At 41.4% G+C, this 18,117-nt stretch overlaps 1 protein-coding gene across 2 annotated transcripts in view; it reads left to right on the forward strand.

Moving 5' to 3' along the window:
* The window catches only part of LOC142746842 (uncharacterized), a 42,627-nt gene extending 24,903 nt beyond the window's left edge, over window positions 1–17,724 (forward strand). Inside the window, exons 4-6 of one of the 2 annotated variants that reach the window (XM_075854945.1) lie at window positions 14,806–14,871; window positions 16,175–16,265; window positions 16,346–17,724. In XM_075854945.1, coding sequence (XP_075711060.1) covers window positions 14,806–14,871; window positions 16,175–16,265; window positions 16,346–16,547 — 359 coding nt within the window. In that variant the 3' untranslated portion in view covers window positions 16,548–17,724. The remainder of the gene's footprint in view (window positions 1–14,805; window positions 14,872–16,174; window positions 16,266–16,345) is intronic. The other variant, XM_075854946.1, reaches the window with a different exon arrangement.
* Window positions 17,725–18,117: the final 393 nt, after the last annotated feature.

Here is an 18,117-nt window from a genome sequence, read left to right on the forward strand (position 1 = left end):
GATCGCTCTGTTCTTGGCTGTTTAACCACAAAGATGCCATGGTCATCAGCAACCGTGGCATCTAAGCTGCTGGAAAGAGGGAGGCGGCAACGTCCAACACACCATTGGCCACACTGCGAAGGCGGGGTGCCGATGGTTGCTATGGCAGCCTAGGGGCCTAATGAAGGCCCCCAGGTCTGCCTTCTTTCTTCTCCTGTTAAAGGGGTTCTCCAGGAAAAAAAAAAAATCTAAAAAGTGTCCCACAGCCTTGGTTTGCCTTCCCTAATACCCCCTATTAAACTACTAACCAGTTTGTTTGATCTCCATCGTCACTGCTGTTCTTTCTGTTTGTTTACAACCCTTGATGTCCGTTTCCTGTCTTGTAACCCACCATACCCATGATCCTCTGCTGCATTTGAGGAGACAGTTGCACCCCCCCTTCCTCCAAAGCATCTCAGCTATTTGCATACTGCCACACCCCTCTATGTTCACTGGATCCTTCCCTGCTCTAGTTACAAATTACAGGCAGCCAGCTCCCTCCCTGCACACGGTCTTACACACTAATAATCATTTGGATGCCTCCAATTATCCCTGATCCAAGTACAGGCACTTATCTCCCTCCCCCGCCCCTTTCACAGCCTGATTAATGTAAGGCAGGGTTCACACTGAGTTTTTTGCAGGAGGAAAATCTCCATTTCATTTGGAATTTTGAGGCAGATTTTCGCCGCGGGCATAAAACACTGCCGAAATACGCTTTCTCTGCCTCCCGTTGATGTCAATGGGAGGTCAGAGGCGTAAATGCCTGAAGATAGGGCATGTCCCTTCTATCTCCCGCGAGCCGGTTTCTCCGCTCGCGGGAAAAAAATGCCTCCGAAAAATACCCCCAAATTTTGAGGCAGATTTTGACCTGCCTACACGTGGTTTGCCACGTTTTTTGCCCACGGCCATTGAGTGAAAAAGAAGCGACATGCCCTATCTTCGTGGTTTCCAAGGTCCATGCATGGCCCAGGAGCCTGGACCGCAGAAAGAACGGACATGTCTTATTACGGCTATTATGTTCTGCGGTCCAGGCCGACCCGAAAATCACGGCCGTGCACATGGCTACGGTCGTGTGCATGAGGCCTTAGTGTGTCTCACCATTATTTACTATATATATATATATATATATATATATATATATATATATATATATATATATATATATATATATATATATATATATATATATATATATATACACACAGATCAAGCAATATAACCACATCCTGTTATTGATACATATATATATATATATATATATATATATATATATATATATATATATAATTTTTTTTGTGTGTATATATATATATATATATATATATATATAAACCAGCATAGAAAATAGTAACGGCACCAGGACTTCAAGACGGATGAAAAACAGGGTGGATTTATTCACCTCAAACACAGCAACGTTTCGGTTCAACAGGAACCTTTCTCAAGCCATCACAAACTAACAATGGTGTCAAGTATAAATAGAGGGAACATACATCAGTTAACAGTCACATCATTAAATATGTAATACCCATTAAAAATGTGTGCAATACAAAAATATTATAGATTTTGGTATGAAAGTGAATATCTCTGAATTTTTGGAAAAAAAACGTTATATAAAGTGATACATATATATCAACAGTCATGTGAAAATATCACAAACAGTGTTAATAAGTGTCATTAGGGTAATATGGAAGGAGGCAGGGGCCAATTAAATCCAGGTGAAAGTTAAGTAAATTGAATAAACTTACAGTAAACAGTCTGTATGGAATGTCCACATAACCAGCGTGTGAATTCCGCGCGCGTCTCCAGTGCGCATGCTCAAAGATGGCGTCCAGACCGGATGTAAAATCCGGTGGAACGCATCAAAGCGAGCAGCTAACACTGCGCATGCGCGAACACGGAACTTGCGTTCCAGTGTCAATGCGCCGGCGCCAGCATCATCCGAAAGCGCTAAATAGATTACAAAGTACTGTAGTGTATAATATCTATACCTGCATATCGTTCACACCCTTCGTTTGGTGCTGCAATGCACCCACCATCGAAATTGGTGGAATATGCAGAGCAGCACAAAAAACACCATCTATAGTGATCTCCATACAGTGGCAATCAACGTCGGGTACATCATAGACCCCGTCCACAGATGTGATAATAGTCACACTAGGAGCATTTAAAGGGACCCCAATTGGAGAAATAAACATCATCCCATCAAGGGATGTAAAATATGTCGGACAGATAAGATGTCCAGACAATAGCAACCATAGGATCCCATATGTTTAGATTGCATGTTTGAAGCTGGTGTAATAAAGAACATTTTTTATTTTTTTACTTTTATATATAGAATCAAGCGGTGTAGAAGAAGATCTTTCAATTTTTACTTTGTTAATCTATGTAGCATGGGTTGCAAATGAATAATGTAAAGCAGCCACATCGCATAGTAATAACATCACAAAAAACCACGCAGGACATTACATAGAGGCTTATACTTGAATGACTGTAAGCTGATTTGATGATCCCGATGAATGGGCCTCCGCAGCCTTCCAATAACCTTTCATTGTTTGACAAAATACTGTGTATCTAAAAGTACAAAAAAAGATAAGTACACAAACCAAGATTACCAAACAATATTTGTAAAGACAAACACAGTACAATAAAGAATAGAGTTAAAAAATATACATATCTAAATATCGAGTCAAAATTAGACTCAAAAGGACTTATTTCCATAGTATATACAAAGGTAACACCAACTACACCAGAAAGGACACCGGCCGTAAAAATAACCCCCAAGATCATGGAGAACAGACCCCTCACTATATTAGATATGTGGGCCACAGGGATATTCTATATTCAATCCCTTGGGAGACATAGTATCTAACCTATAGATCCACTCAAGCTCTTTTCTTTTGAGAGCCAAACCTCTATCACCACCACGTCTCAACTGAGGCACAGAATCAATGACTCTGAATCTCAATTGTGAGAGACCATGTCCCTTCTCCACAAAGTGTCTAGACACCGGCAAATCCTGCCTCTTAGTTTTAATATTAGACTTGTGGTTCCTCAACCTGAGGCGCAATTCAGTTGTGGTCTCACCGACATATATACTATGGAAATAAGTCCTTTTGAGTCTAATTTTGACTCGATATTTAGATATGTATATTTTTTAACTCTATTCTTTATTGTACTGTGTTTGTCTTTACAAATATTGTTTGGTAATCTTGGTTTGTGTACTTATCTTTTTTTGTACTTTTAGATACACAGTATTTTGTCAAACAATGAAAGGTTATTGGAAGGCTGCGGAGGCCCATTCATCGGGATCATCAAATCAGCTTACAGTCATTCAAGTATAAGCCTCTATGTAATGTCCTGCGTGGTTTTTTGTGATGTTATTACTATGCGATGTGGCTGCTTTACATTATTCATTTGCAACCCATGCTACATAGATTAACAAAGTAAAAATTGAAAGATCTTCTTCTACACCGCTTGATTCTATATATAAAAGTAAAAAAATAAAAAATGTTCTTTATTACACCAGCTTCAAACATGCAATCTAAACATATGGGATCCTATGGTTGCTATTGTCTGGACATCTTATCTGTCCGACATATTTTACATCCCTTGATGGGATGATGTTTATTTGTCCAATTGGGGTCCCTTTAGATGCTCCTAGTGTGACTATTATCACATCTGTGGACGGGGTCTATGATGTACCCGACGCTGATTGCCACTGTATGGAGATCACTATAGATGGTGTTTTTTGTGCTGCTCTGCATATTCCACCAATTTCGATGGTGGGTGCATTGCAGCACCAAATGAAGGGTGTGAACGATATGCAGGTATAGATATTATACACTGCAGTACTTTGTAATCTATTTAGCGCTTTCGGATGATGCTGGCGCCGGCGCATTGACACTGGAACGCAAGTTCCGTGTTCGCGCATGCGCAGTGTTAGCTGCTCGCTTTGATGCGTTCCACCGGATTTTACATCCGGTCTGGACGCCATCTTTGAGCATGCGCACTGGAGACGCGCGCGGAATTCACACGCTGGTTATGTGGACATTCCATACAGACTGTTTACTGTAAGTTTATTCAATTTACTTAACTTTCACCTGGATTTAATTGGCCCCTGCCTCCTTCCATATTACCCTAATGACACTTATTAACACTGTTTGTGATATTTTCACATGACTGTTGATATATATGTATCACTTTATATTACGTTTTTTTTCCAAAAATTCAGAGATATTCACTTTCATACCAAAATCTATAATATTTTTGTATTGCACACATTTTTAATGGGTATTACATATTTAATGTGATTGTTAACTGATGTATGTTCCCTCTATTTATACTTGACACCATTGTTAGTTTGTGATGGCTTGAGAAAGGTTCCTGTTGAACCGAAACGTTGCTGTGTTTGAGGTGAATAAATCCACCCTGTTTTTCATCCGTCTTGAAGTCCTGGTGCCGTTACTATTTTCTATGCTGGTTTTTGTCTAAAAAGAGGAGGAATTGATTCATCCCCTGGTAACGAGCACATGGCCTGATGTTCCAGATTCGTGGAGTGCTGTGTTTTCTGCTCTTGTTGTATATCTGTTGAATCCAACACGTGCACCCTCTACAAAATGTTGTCTACTGAAGATGAATCGGATTTAGGTGTGATTACACCTCAAGTTTTTACCTACACCAGAGAGGACGCTGACCGTATCCTTCGGGGTCTATCGGGAGATGTTGCATTCCTAAGTGTACCCACTGTTGAAAATGTGAGGAGGAAATGGGAGGCAGATTCCAAGAGATTAATCTCCCTCGAATTACATCTTTCCACGCTTGGTGAATATTACAGATGCCTTCGAATACCACGCGGTATGCGTTCACATCTGAGACCAAATCTCTTCTCCACTAATGCTGCGTTTAAAGAGAGATTTGAAGCAATCTCTAATAAGTATTCTCAGGATCTTTTGCTTTTGAATCTTGAGTTTTTACAAAGAGAGATCGATGTGGTCAAAATACGTCTGAATGAGAGAGATGCTCAGCTGAAGGAGATGTTATCTTCACAAGATCTTGTAACCTTAAAGGATAAAGCTACCCTATATCTACAGAAATTCAGAGGGGATATCGAGAAGACAAAGCGCCAGAAATGGCAGCGCGATCTCGATGATTATGCCACGGGCAAAATTTACTGCTGGCAAGGAGAAGATGCTGACCTAAGGGGTCCTAGGAGGACCGAAAGAGGACCAAGAAGACGACAGAGGGGAAATGAGCCATACATCACAGATTCAGAACTCTCTGACGACCAATATGCCATGCCTTTTTTAGGCGACAATCTGGATACCCCTTTGGGGGGAGAAGGCGAACCCGCAGGGGCGGAAGGAAACATAGGAGGAAGATTGATTCACAACAAATCCAGGGGACGGATGACTTCAACACGGGGGACACGGCAATATCAGACCAGGAAGAGAAATCTCCAGACCTAGTGGTGAATATATCGTCATATGTGTTATCTGTCCCACAGGTCAAAGTTCTCAACCGTGGCCTGTCTTTCTGTCCCAGTTATCCCATTGATTGGTTTAAACTAAATCTTGATTTGGAAAGTTTCTTTAGGTCTTTAAGACTTAAGGTATACTTTTCAGATCAATCCAAATGTGTAAATAATTTGTCTGTAGATTCTACTAGTGAAATGTTCCATCTTAAGGATTATGGGCTATTTAATAAGAGTAAATTTCAACCACCCCAAAACATCCATGCTGTTGAGACCTACATCTCATTTGTTAGGGATCAGATCAATTCTTTGAAGAGAATACACAGTGGTCAATACATACATAGAAATTTGACACGTATTGAGAATGTGGCACTCAGGGAATTAATGGACAACAGCAGTTTGACCATTAAACCTGCAGATAAGGGGGGTGCCATTGTTGTGATGGACACCTCCTTTTATCTGCAGGAGATGACAAGACAACTTAATGATAACAGTATATACATGGCTTTATCAGGTGATCCTAAATTTACGTATCTACGTGAATTGGATACCCTGATTACCAAAGCATTTAAGAAGAAAACTATTGATAGAGGTCTTTGTGAGTTTTTACAGGTTAAATTTCCATTTACTCCTGTCCTTTATCTCCTGCCAAAGATTCATAAGGACCCTATTCGACCCCCTGGACGTCCGATTGTCTCGGGAAGTGACTCTTTATTTGTCCCGGCAGCCATGTTCAGTGATAAAATTCTTAGGCAGTTTGCCACTGGTGCAGACTCCCACATCAGGGATACCTCGGACTTCCTGGTCAGAATTCAGGATCTTTTGATCCCTGACCGGTCGGTCTTGGTTACCCTTGATGTGGGTAGTCTGTATACCTCAATTGTCCATCAAGAGGGCATTGATGCCTCCCTTTCTTATTTAGAAAGTTCAGGCTTTTCTGAAGACAAAATTGAGTTTATTAGGTCACTTCTTGAATTTATCCTTACAAAAAATTATTTCTTGGTGGGAGATAAATTTTATTTGCAGAAGAGGAACGGCTATGGGGTCCAATATGGCCCCGACTTATGCCAATATTTTCATGCGACGGATGGAGGAGGACCTTATCTATGTGTCCCACCACTTCAGTCAGGTTCTGCGGTGGTGGCGATACATAGATGATGTCTTCCTCATCTGGACGGGCTCTATTGGTCAACTACAGGATTTCCTTAGCTTTCTTAATAATCTTAACTCTACAATTCTATTCACTATGTCTTACTCCACTGATGCCATTGATTTTTTGGATACTCAAATTTCCATTAGTGGCAACAGACTGATCTCTGATCTTTTTTCCAAGCAAACGGATAGAAATAACCTTCTATACTATACTAGTGAACATCCGAGGGCAATGTTAAAATCATTGCCCTATAGCCAATTGATCAGAGTTAAGAGGGTGGTAAGTCAGGCTGACAGACTTCCCTCACGCCTTGATCAGATGTGCCAAAAAATTTCTGATCGGGGTTACCCTAAGCATATTTTGGAGTCTAATAGACGGAAGGTGGACTTACTTGACAGACAGGACCTCTTAGATGGGAAATTGACCAAGGTTAAGAAGGTTCGTTTGCCTTTTATCTCGACCTTTTCACATCTCAGTTCCTCTATTGGTGATATCCTGAGAAAGGATTGGAGGGTCTTGACTAGAGCATTTCCTGAGATTGTTGAATTTCAGGAAAGGCCTATGATGGCCTACAGGAGAGGCAGAACAATTAAAAATAATATTGTCAAAGCGGATATTGGGTCCAATCGTAAGAGTCAGACTTTCTTAGCACCCCCCAAAAATGGTTGCTACCCATGCCTTGGGTGCAATATTTGTGACAACATGATCAAGGGTTGCTCTTTTAAACATCCCCAAACTGACAAAATAATAAACATTAAGGGTTTTTTTACATGTCAGTCATCATATGTGATTTATCTCCTGAGCTGTCCATGTGGTCTACACTATGTTGGTGAGACCACAACTGAATTGCGCCTCAGGTTGAGGAACCACAAGTCTAATATTAAAACTAAGAGGCAGGATTTGCCGGTGTCTAGACACTTTGTGGAGAAGGGACATGGTCTCTCACAATTGAGATTCAGAGTCATTGATTCTGTGCCTCAGTTGAGACGTGGTGGTGATAGAGGTTTGGCTCTCAAAAGAAAAGAGCTTGAGTGGATCTATAGGTTAGATACTATGTCTCCCAAGGGATTGAATATAGAATATCCCTGTGGCCCACATATCTAATATAGTGAGGGGTCTGTTCTCCATGATCTTGGGGGTTATTTTTACGGCCGGTGTCCTTTCTGGTGTAGTTGGTGTTACCTTTGTATATACTATGGAAATAAGTCCTTTTGAGTCTAATTTTGACTCGATATTTAGATATGTATATTTTTTAACTCTATTCTTTATTGTACTGTGTTTGTCTTTACAAATATTGTTTGGTAATCTTGGTTTGTGTACTTATCTTTTTTTGTACTTTTAGATACACAGTATTTTGTCAAACAATGAAAGGTTATTGGAAGGCTGCGGAGGCCCATTCATCGGGATCATCAAATCAGCTTACAGTCATTCAAGTATAAGCCTCTATGTAATGTCCTGCGTGGTTTTTTGTGATGTTATTACTATGCGATGTGGCTGCTTTACATTATTCATTTGCAACCCATGCTACATAGATTAACAAAGTAAAAATTGAAAGATCTTCTTCTACACCGTTTGATTCTATATATAAAAGTAAAAAAATAAAAAATTTTCTTTATTACACCAGCTTCAAACATGCAATCTAAACATATGGGATCCTATGGTTGCTATTGTCTGGACATCTTATCTGTCTGACATATTTTACATCCCTTGATGGGATGATGTTTATTTCTCCAATTGGGGTCCCTTTAGATGCTCCTAGTGTGACTATCACATCTGTGGACGGGGTCTATGATGTACCCGACGCTGATTGCCACTGTATGGAGATCACTATAGATGGTGTTTTTTGTGCTGCTCTGCATATTCCACCAATTTCGATGGTGGGTGCATTGCAGCACCAAACGAAGGGTGTGAACGATATGCAGGTATAGATATTATACACTGCAGTACTTTGTAATCTATTTAGCGCTTTCGGATGATGCTGGGGCCGGCGCATTGACACTGGAACGCAAGTTCAGTGTTCGCGCATGCGCAGTGTTAGCTGCTCGCTTTGATGCGTTCCACCAGATTTTACATCCGGTCTGGACGCCATCTTTGAGCATGCGCACTGGAGACGCGCGCGGAATTCACACGCTGGTTATGTGGACATTCCATACAGACTGTTTACTGTAAGTTTATTCAATTTACTTAACTTTCACCTGGATTTAATTGGCCCCTGCCTCCTTCCATATTACCCTAATGATACTTAACACTGTTTGTGATATTTTCACATGACTGTTGATAGATATGTATCACTTTATATTACATTTTTTTTCCAAAAATTCAGAGATATTCACTTTCATACCAAAATCTATAATATTTTTGTATTGCACACATTTTTAATGGGTATTACATATTTAATGATGTGATTGTTAACTGATGTATGTTCCCTCTATTTATACTTGACACCATTGTTAGTTTGTGATGGCTTGAGAAAGGTTCCTGTTGAACCGAAACGTTGCTGTGTTTGAGGTGAATAAATTCACCCTGTTTTTCATCCGTCTTGAAGTCCTGGTGCCGTTACTATTTTCTATGCTGGGTTTTGTCTAAAAAGAGGAGGAATTGATTCATCCCCTGGTAACGAGCACATGGCCTGATGTTCCAGATTCGTGGAGTGCTGTGTTTTCTGCTCTTGTTGTATATATATATATATATATGTGTGTATGAGGGGGCGTGTTAGAGGAGAGACAAGGTGGCCAGGCAGCACAGAAAATCCTTGAGTGAAGGAAGAGGAGGTATGGACGACGAGATAGGAGGAGGGGGGCGTGTTCTGTGATTGATGACGCTTCGTGTCTTTGCTAAGACTGCACTTCCGACTGTGTAGAGACACGGCGCGGCATCAACTACCTTTAGGCTCTATTCACACGACAGGGTCCGAGTGTTGGTCGATAAAAACTGCGGTTTTGGTCCGTTTTTCTCTGCCGTTTTGCGTCCGTTCCGGGCCATGTTTCCGTTTTGAACGGCGGATTTTGACCTGTTTTTCATCCATTTTTTTCCTTGTCCGTTTTAAAAACGGATGAATTTCATTTGTAAATTTTCTACCACACACTGCCCTCTGGACATAATGGCGCACACTACCCTCTATATATAATGCCACACAGCCCCCCTGTAGGTAATGCCACACAGCTCCTCTGTAAGCAATGCCACACAGACCCCCTTGTAGGTAGTGCCACACAGACCCCCTTGTAGGTAGTACCACACAGACCCCGTGTAAGCAATGCCACACAGCCCCCCTGTAGGTGGTGACACACAGACCCCCCTGTAGGTAATGCCACACAGCCCCCGTGTAAGCAATGCCACACAGCCCCCGTGTAAGCAATGCCACACAGCCCCCGTGTAAGCAATGCCACACAGCCCCCCTGTAGGTAGTGCTACACAGCCCCCTTGTACATAGTCACCCCCCGTAGATGCCCCCCCCACTTTCCTGTAGGGAACGGCTCCAGGAGATGTCCCTCACTTCACTGTCCGTATGGACAGTGAAGTTTGGGGCTTCTCCTGGATCGGAATCCCCAGCAACAGTTGTGGGGATTCCTCTTCAGAAGTCCCTGACGTCACTGTGTCCATACATGGACAGTGAAGGCAGGGACTTCTCCTGGAGCGGAATCCCCGGCCACATCGCCAGGGATTCCGCTTCAGAAGTCCCTGATGTCACTGTGTCCATATATGGACACAGTGAAGTCAGGGACTTCTCCTGGAGCGGAATCCCCAATCCCCGTCACAGCGTTGCCGAAGCCATGGCCGGGGATCGGGGCTTCTGCTCCTACAGGGAGCAAAAAAACACCCTCCTCCTCACATGTACTTCACACTGTGAGGAGGAGAAGGAGAGAGCGAGTGACTGAAGACACGGCCGTCACACTACACGCCGACACCAAATAGTTCAAATTGAAGACGCAGCCATATCATTTAACAGAACATGCGTGGTGGAGTGTGTATCAACCACGCATGTTCTAAGCAGATGGAGAAACACGTGGTACAGTTACGTCATTTGTGACGTAACCGTACACTCTGAAAACCGGAAACAGGAAGTTAGCTAGCCGAGCTAATGGGCGGATCTGCAGAGGAAGTGCCAATTTTGGATTACCAAGCGGTCACGTGATTGAAGATGGGATACGCCGCTACATTCATCTGATCAAACATAAGTATATTGCAAAGTTACTTGTTTTCCATTGTTTAGTTGAACTAAATGTGATTTTTTTTGCTTCCAGAAAACCCCTTTAAAGAGGCTCTGTCACCACACTATAAGTGCCCTATCTCCTACATAAGGAGATGGGTGCTGTAATGTAGGTGACAGCAGTGCTTTTTATTTAGAAAAACAATCCATTTTTACCACTTTATGAGCGATTTTTAGCTTTATGCTAATTAGTTTCTTAATGCCCAAGTGGGCGTGTTTTTACTTTAGACCAAGTGGACGTTGTACAGAGGAGTGTATGACGCTGACCAATCAGCTTCATACACTTCTCTCCATTCATTTACACTGCACTAGCGATATAGCTATATCGTTATATGCAGCTACATACACACACTATAACATTACTTCAGTGTCCTGACCATGCCCTCCAGCCAGGACGTCATGTGTATTCAAAATCCTGACACGTCTGAATCTTTTCTGTCAGATTTCAAGCAAGGCAAACGTAATCTCGCGAGATTACGATGTAAACGAGATTACGTTTGCCTTGCTGGAAATCTCACAGAAAAGATTCAGACGTGTCAGGATTTTGAATACACATGACGTCCTGGCTGGAGGAAATGTATATTCATTATCAGGACACTGCAGTAACGTTATAGTGTGTGAATGTATCTGCACATAACGATATATCTATATCGCTAGTGCAGTGTAAATGAATGGAGAAAAGTGTATGACGCTGATTTTAAAGCCATCTACTGTCCCTGCTGTGACCAGCTCCTGCGGTAGACTATTCCATTGATTCACAGTTCTCACCGTAAAGAAGACTTGTCTCCTCTGCAGGTTGAACCTTTCTTTCTCCAGACGGAGGGAGTGCCCCCTTATTTTTTGAGTGGGTTTTACATGGAACAGGATTTCACCATATTTTTTGTATGTGCCATTCATATATTTATATAAGTTAATCATGTCCCCCCTTAGTCGTCTCTTTTCAAGACTAAATAGGTTTCATTCTTTTAATCTTTCCTCATAACTTAGATTCTCCATGCCCCTTATTAGCTTCGTTGCTCTTCTTTGTATTTTTTCCAACTCCAGGGCATCCTTTCTATGAACTGGAGCCCAGAACTGAACTGCAAATTCTAGATGAGGCCTCACTAATGCTTTGTAAAGTGGTAATATTATATCCCTGTCCCGCGAGTCCATGCCTCTTTTAATACACGACAATATCTTGCTGGCCTTTGAGGGTATGTGCACACACACTAATTACGTCCGTAATTGACGGACGTATTTCGGCCGCAAGTCCCGGACCGAACACAGTGCAGGGAGCCGGGCTCCTAGCATCATAGTTATATACGATGCTAGGAGTCCCTGCCTCTCTGCAGGACAACTGTGCCGTACTGTAATCATGTTTTCAGTACGGGACAGTAGTTCCACGGAGAGGCAGGGACTCCTAGCATCGTACATAAGTATGATGCTAGGAGCCCGGCTCCCTGCACTGTGGTCGGTCCGGTACTTGCGGCCGAAATACGTCCGTCAATTACGGACGTAATTAGTGTGTGTGCACATACCCTGAAGCAGCTGATTGACATTGCATGCTGTTATTTAGTTTATGATCTACAAGTACACCCAGATCCTTCTCAACAAGTGACTTTCTCAGTGTAGCTCCCTCGAGGACATATGATGCATGCAGATTGTTGGTACCCAGATGCATAACTTTACATTTATCTACATTAAACCTCATTTGCCAAGTGGATTCCCAAACACTCAGTGCATCCAAATCAGCTTGCAATTTACGAACATCTTCCATAGACTGAACTATATTACATAGCTTGGTGTCATCTGCAAAAATAGAAATAGTGCTATTAATCCCATCCGATATCATTAATAAATAAGTTGAATAATAGTGGTCCCAGAACTGAACCCTGGGGTACACCACTTATAACCGGGGACCATTCAGATTAGGAATCATTGACCACAACTCTCTGGATACGGTCCTTGAGCCAATTCTCAATCCAATTACAAACTATACTTTCTAAACCTATAGTCCTTAATTTACCCATTAGACGTCTATGAGGGACAGTGTCAAATGCCTTTGCAAAGTCTAAAATCATTATATCCACAGCGGCCCCTCTGTCTAGGCTTCTGCTCACCTCTTCATAAAAACAAATCAGGTTGGTTTGACAACTACTGTCCTTAGTAAAACCGTGCAGGCCATCACTGGTAATACTATTTTTGTCACATAATCCTGTACATAGTCCCTCAAACATTTTCCTCACAATGGATGTTGAGCATACTGGTCTATAATTACCCGGGGAAGACCTAGAGCCCTTTTTGAAAATAGGCACCACATTTGCCCTGCGCCAGTCCCTTGGCACTATACCAGTCACTAGAGAATCTCTAAATATTATGAAGAGGGAAACAGAAATAACTGAACTAAGCTCTTTAAGAACTCTAGGGTGTAACCCATCTGGTCCCGGGGCCTTGTGCACATTTATTTTATTTAACTTTGCTTGGACTATATCTACATTAAGCCAATTGAGTCTATGAACTGATATATTAACAGCACTGGCATCGGCTACATCAGCTGCTCTTTCTTCTTTTGTATATACAGAGCTAAATAACATACTTAGTAACTCTGCCTTCTCTTGATCCCCTGTGACCATCTCCCCATTACCAATATTCATGGGTCCTACATGTTCAGACCTTGGCTTCTTTGCATTTATATACTTGAAGAATTTTTGGAGGATTTATTTTGCTATCCTTGGCCACCTGCCTTTCATTTTGTATTTTTGCAGATTTCATTAAGCTCTTTATAATTTACAAAGGCTACAGCTGTACCCTCAGATTTGTATTTTTCAAATGCCCTTTTTTTTTGCCATATATTGCCCTATTTACAGAAGGTGTAAGCCATGTGGGGTTTAATTTTAGTCATTTATAGTTACCTATAGGAATAAATTTTGCACTGTAATTATACAAAGGGAATTTTAAGATTTCCCATTTATCATTTATACCATTATTTGACATCAGTTGTTCCCAGCCTATATCCTGAATTGCAACCCTCATCCTGTGGAAATTGGCCTTCTTAAAATTAAGTGTTTTTTTCCACCTACCCGGGGTTTGTTTTTTACAGTATAGGTAAAATATAACTATATTATGATCACGGTTACCAAGGTTTTCACGAACATTGACATTCCCAACAAGCTCCGCATTATTAGAAATGACCAGATCCAACAGAGCTTCACCTCTAGTCGGGTCTTCCACAAGCTGGCCCATAAAATATTCCTGCAACAGGTTGAGGAAATTTCTCCCCTTCAAAGTTGAAGCCGAACCATGACGCCAATTAATATCCCGGTAAATAAATAGATCTCAGCCCCAGCCTACCATCCCAAAAGAGGTCTGGAATTAGTATTTTAGCTCACACACTTTTGATCTACTAACAATAGACTGAAGGTCTGAAGATTAGAAAGATTCTTAGGACTAAAAATACTCTTACACGGGCCGACGTGGGCCATGTAAAAGAGCACCGATCAATGAGACCGCTCGTTGATTGGCGCTCATTTGCTCCTTCCACAAGGAGCTAGTATGGGGACGAGCGCTCTTTACTACGATCGCTCGTTCCCATACATTTCTACCAGGTCAGCAGCACATATCCCTGTTTACACAGGAAGATGTGCTGCCGACAACAATAATAATATCGGCATTTAAAACGATACAATCTTGTATCGTTCATGCAGCAAGAAATATTATCGTTGTCGGCAGCACATCTCCCTGTGTAAACAGGCAGATGTGATGCCAAACTAATAGAAATGTATAAGGACGACCGATCGTAGTAACGAGCACTCGTCCCCATACTACCTCCTTGTGAAAGGAGCAAACGAGCGCCAATCAACGAGCTACCTCGTTTGATTGGCGCTCGTTTTCACGGCCCATATTGGGCCGCGTAAGAGGACCTTTACGTCCACACAAATTATTATATGTTGGAGTCACATCTAGTTAAAACTTTTATAGGTGGTGAGCAGTTTGTCAGTTCCTGGGACAGGTTGACTGAAAGGATTTACGTCCTGGAGGAAGATGGTGAGTAATACTCTAGTTCACCTCCAAAATCATTGTTTCCACTGAAGGAATTAGCTAAACATGTAAAAATTGTATTAAAAGAGAACTCTAACCCAAATGCAGGATTGGCCTGATGGAGAGTTGGATTATCCATGCTTTACTCATGCAACTATTTCTCCCAAAATCCACCATGTTCACTAAGAGCGAAAGGGCCAATTAATTGTGACGGAAAAACACAACGGTTTCTCGAGAGATTGTAACAGCTGAAGTGTTTTAGGGTCATGATTTTATAGATAAGTGATAAATGTTCCAGGTAGTAAACCCACTACCGGGAACATTTATCACTTATCCATAAAATTAAACCTGTTGCGATCTGAGCCTGGGGATAGTGGTCACTTATTGACAGATGATAAATGAAAATTCTTTAAAATTCTGACATGTAAAACATATATAATATATGTGAAAACTCACCTGGAAAACTGCAGGCAAAAATGAGGATTTGTACTCTGCAGTCGCTGTTACAGTATGGTTTCCACATTGTAGCAATAAATTACGTTACCCTAAAAAAGAGTTAGTTGAAACATGCATCCAGTGATGTGACAACTAAGCCTCACCCAAGTGAAAGTTTTGCATCATAAGATGTAACTAAAATCAAAATAAGAGATACCGGTTTTTATTCTACGTAGTCCTATCATTATTAGTTCCCTATGGGAGCCAATATATTTATTTATATTATTATTTCTATCTTCTTTACGGTATGCACACACGTTTCCGCAGACTGTCTGCAGGGTTTCCGCAGCAAAATCCGCATTTTGCTGCAGATTCAGATTGGATTTCACCTCTTCTACATTGAAAATGGTGAAATCCGCTGTGGACATCCATAACAGAATGTAAAAATCTGCAGCACACCATAATTTCTATGTGGAAATTATTCTGCCAGCATCACTCACATCCTGCCGCCACCACTAGGTGGAGTTTACGCAAGACGGATTCATTATTGCATTCATTGGGTGCTCCCCCTAGTGGTGGCTGCAAGAAGACAGAATCATGTAACTTTATGACTATTTGAAGTAAAGTTTATTTTAAATTAATCAGCAAAGGCTAAACGATACTCATAGTTGGAAATACACTATCAAGCACCGTATTAGCTTCGAACAAAAAAAAGACACCAAAATGTAAGGAAAGGAAAATATAAGACATTTTACTACATTACATTTTTCTTCTCTTCAAATCCGCTTCTCTATGCCTTTTGAAATGATAAATTCTGTTTCAGTTTGAAAAATGATTGAACATTTATTTTTTAACCTTCCTTCTCTTCTCATAGGCAGTGGATGGAGAACGGCCATGCTGATCCTAAGCCCCTTCACATTTCTAATGGGGGTAATCATACTAGTACTGAATGTCCGTGTTAACAAGTAAGTCCAACTTAATCACTTGCTATAAGAATGATACAGGAGATTATACACATTCCATTTCATGTTATTTTACCTTACAGGAAACGGAAAGTTTTATCTGCATTGCCAAGCCATGCCAAACCTCACCATAAATTTGGTTCTGCCTATGAGCAATCCCCTTTAACCAGCAAAGTTGATCAGTCTGAGTACCCAGGACCGGATTCCAGCCCCACGACCCTGAGACATGGAGAAATCCTGATTGAGTGGAAGGATGGTACAATAACTCCTCTATATGACCATTAGTAAAAGGGCCACAAAACAATGGAACAACCTAGTTTTGTGTGGATGTTTGTATCACCAAACTCCCCAGCCAATACAACCCAAACTTTTGTGTAGTCGTGAAGCAATAACAATCTACTGTATATCTCTTCTGGACCTTCTAACAATCGCTTGGGCATAAACTTTGGAGGGAATCTTGAGTTTCATACGCCAGTCTTAATAGAAAGAAAAGTTGGAATAAGATGTGACACATTTATTAAGAGGCGAACGCCTCTTAATAAATGTGTTGCATCTTTCAGCTGGCCGTGCATCACAAATGTGGCGCAACGGCCACGTGCCATCTACCCCCCCCCCCCCCATCGGCCATTAAATAGACATAACAGATACTCACCTCACTGCTTCTCTTCTCCCCTCTGGGTTCTCTCAGCATTCCAGCGTGGCTCGTACAAGGTCCCGATGTCGAGAATCGTCAAAGCGCTTCAAAATCATCAGTGCTGTGTCACATACAACGTCCTGATGCTGCCCAGTGTCAGTACGTTGTATGAACCGGGTTATGTTGAGGAGACCCAGGGGAAAAAAAGAGGAGAGTAAGAGGAGGTAAACGTAATATTTTACTTAACTGTTCAATGGGAGTGCAGGGGGGTAGTCTGGGGGGTGGCATGTTACGAGGCCCAGCATGGGCCTCTACCTTGCAACACCCTACAGAGGAGCTGGTGTAGATTTCCACTATCATTTACGCCACTTTTCTGCCATAAATGATAATACATTTGTTGGGCCGCTGTGGCCCCGTCCCCTTTTCCACAGCCATGCTTCCTTTCCACAAAAGTGGCGAGGGCAGGATATAAAGGTCGTAAGTCGCATTTGCGATTTTTAGACGCCAGAAACGTCTATAAATTTCCCCCTTTATTTATTGCCAACTAATAATGACCATCCTCCCATTTTCAGTTGCTGAAGTAATAAGAATCTATGGGGGAATTTATTAATGACTTTACGCCTCTTTTGTAGTGTTATAAAGACGCAAATTATGGCACATGCTTTAATTGCCGTTTTATGCTTTTCTCGTCACCATCTTAAAAAATATATTGCATCTTAGGCAGGTTGTGCGCCACAAACTGAGCTGGTGTCGATTCCCGCTATAATTTACGCCAAATTCTAGCATAAATTATAGTCAATTTGATGGGCCATGTGTGGACTTTTTTTTTTTTTTAATACGAAAAGTGCCTTGAGCAGCGTAAGTGTAAAAAGTCACAAATTTTGTGCAAAACAAGCTTACTGTTAAGAATACTGTTAGAAATGCCATAATAAATCTCCCCCTAAGTCTCTTCTAACCCTAGCAAGAGTTGTAGGACCATTAAATTCCTGACTTCCCATCCAATTTATGACCATTCACCTGTCTTTAGTAGCTGGAGTAACAATAATCTACGTCTTCTATAGACCTTTCTTGGGTTGCATGACAATTTGATTTGGTCCTTCCAACTAATAAATAAACCTGTCTTCAGTATTTGAATTAATGATAATTTAGGTCTTTCCTAGTTCTTCCAGGGATGCCTTACTGTTATATTTCTGACTCTCCAACCAATATATGACCATCCTA

This window comes from Rhinoderma darwinii, chromosome 1 (genome assembly GCF_050947455.1).
Source record: "Rhinoderma darwinii isolate aRhiDar2 chromosome 1, aRhiDar2.hap1, whole genome shotgun sequence".
NCBI lineage: Eukaryota > Metazoa > Chordata > Amphibia > Anura > Rhinodermatidae > Rhinoderma > Rhinoderma darwinii.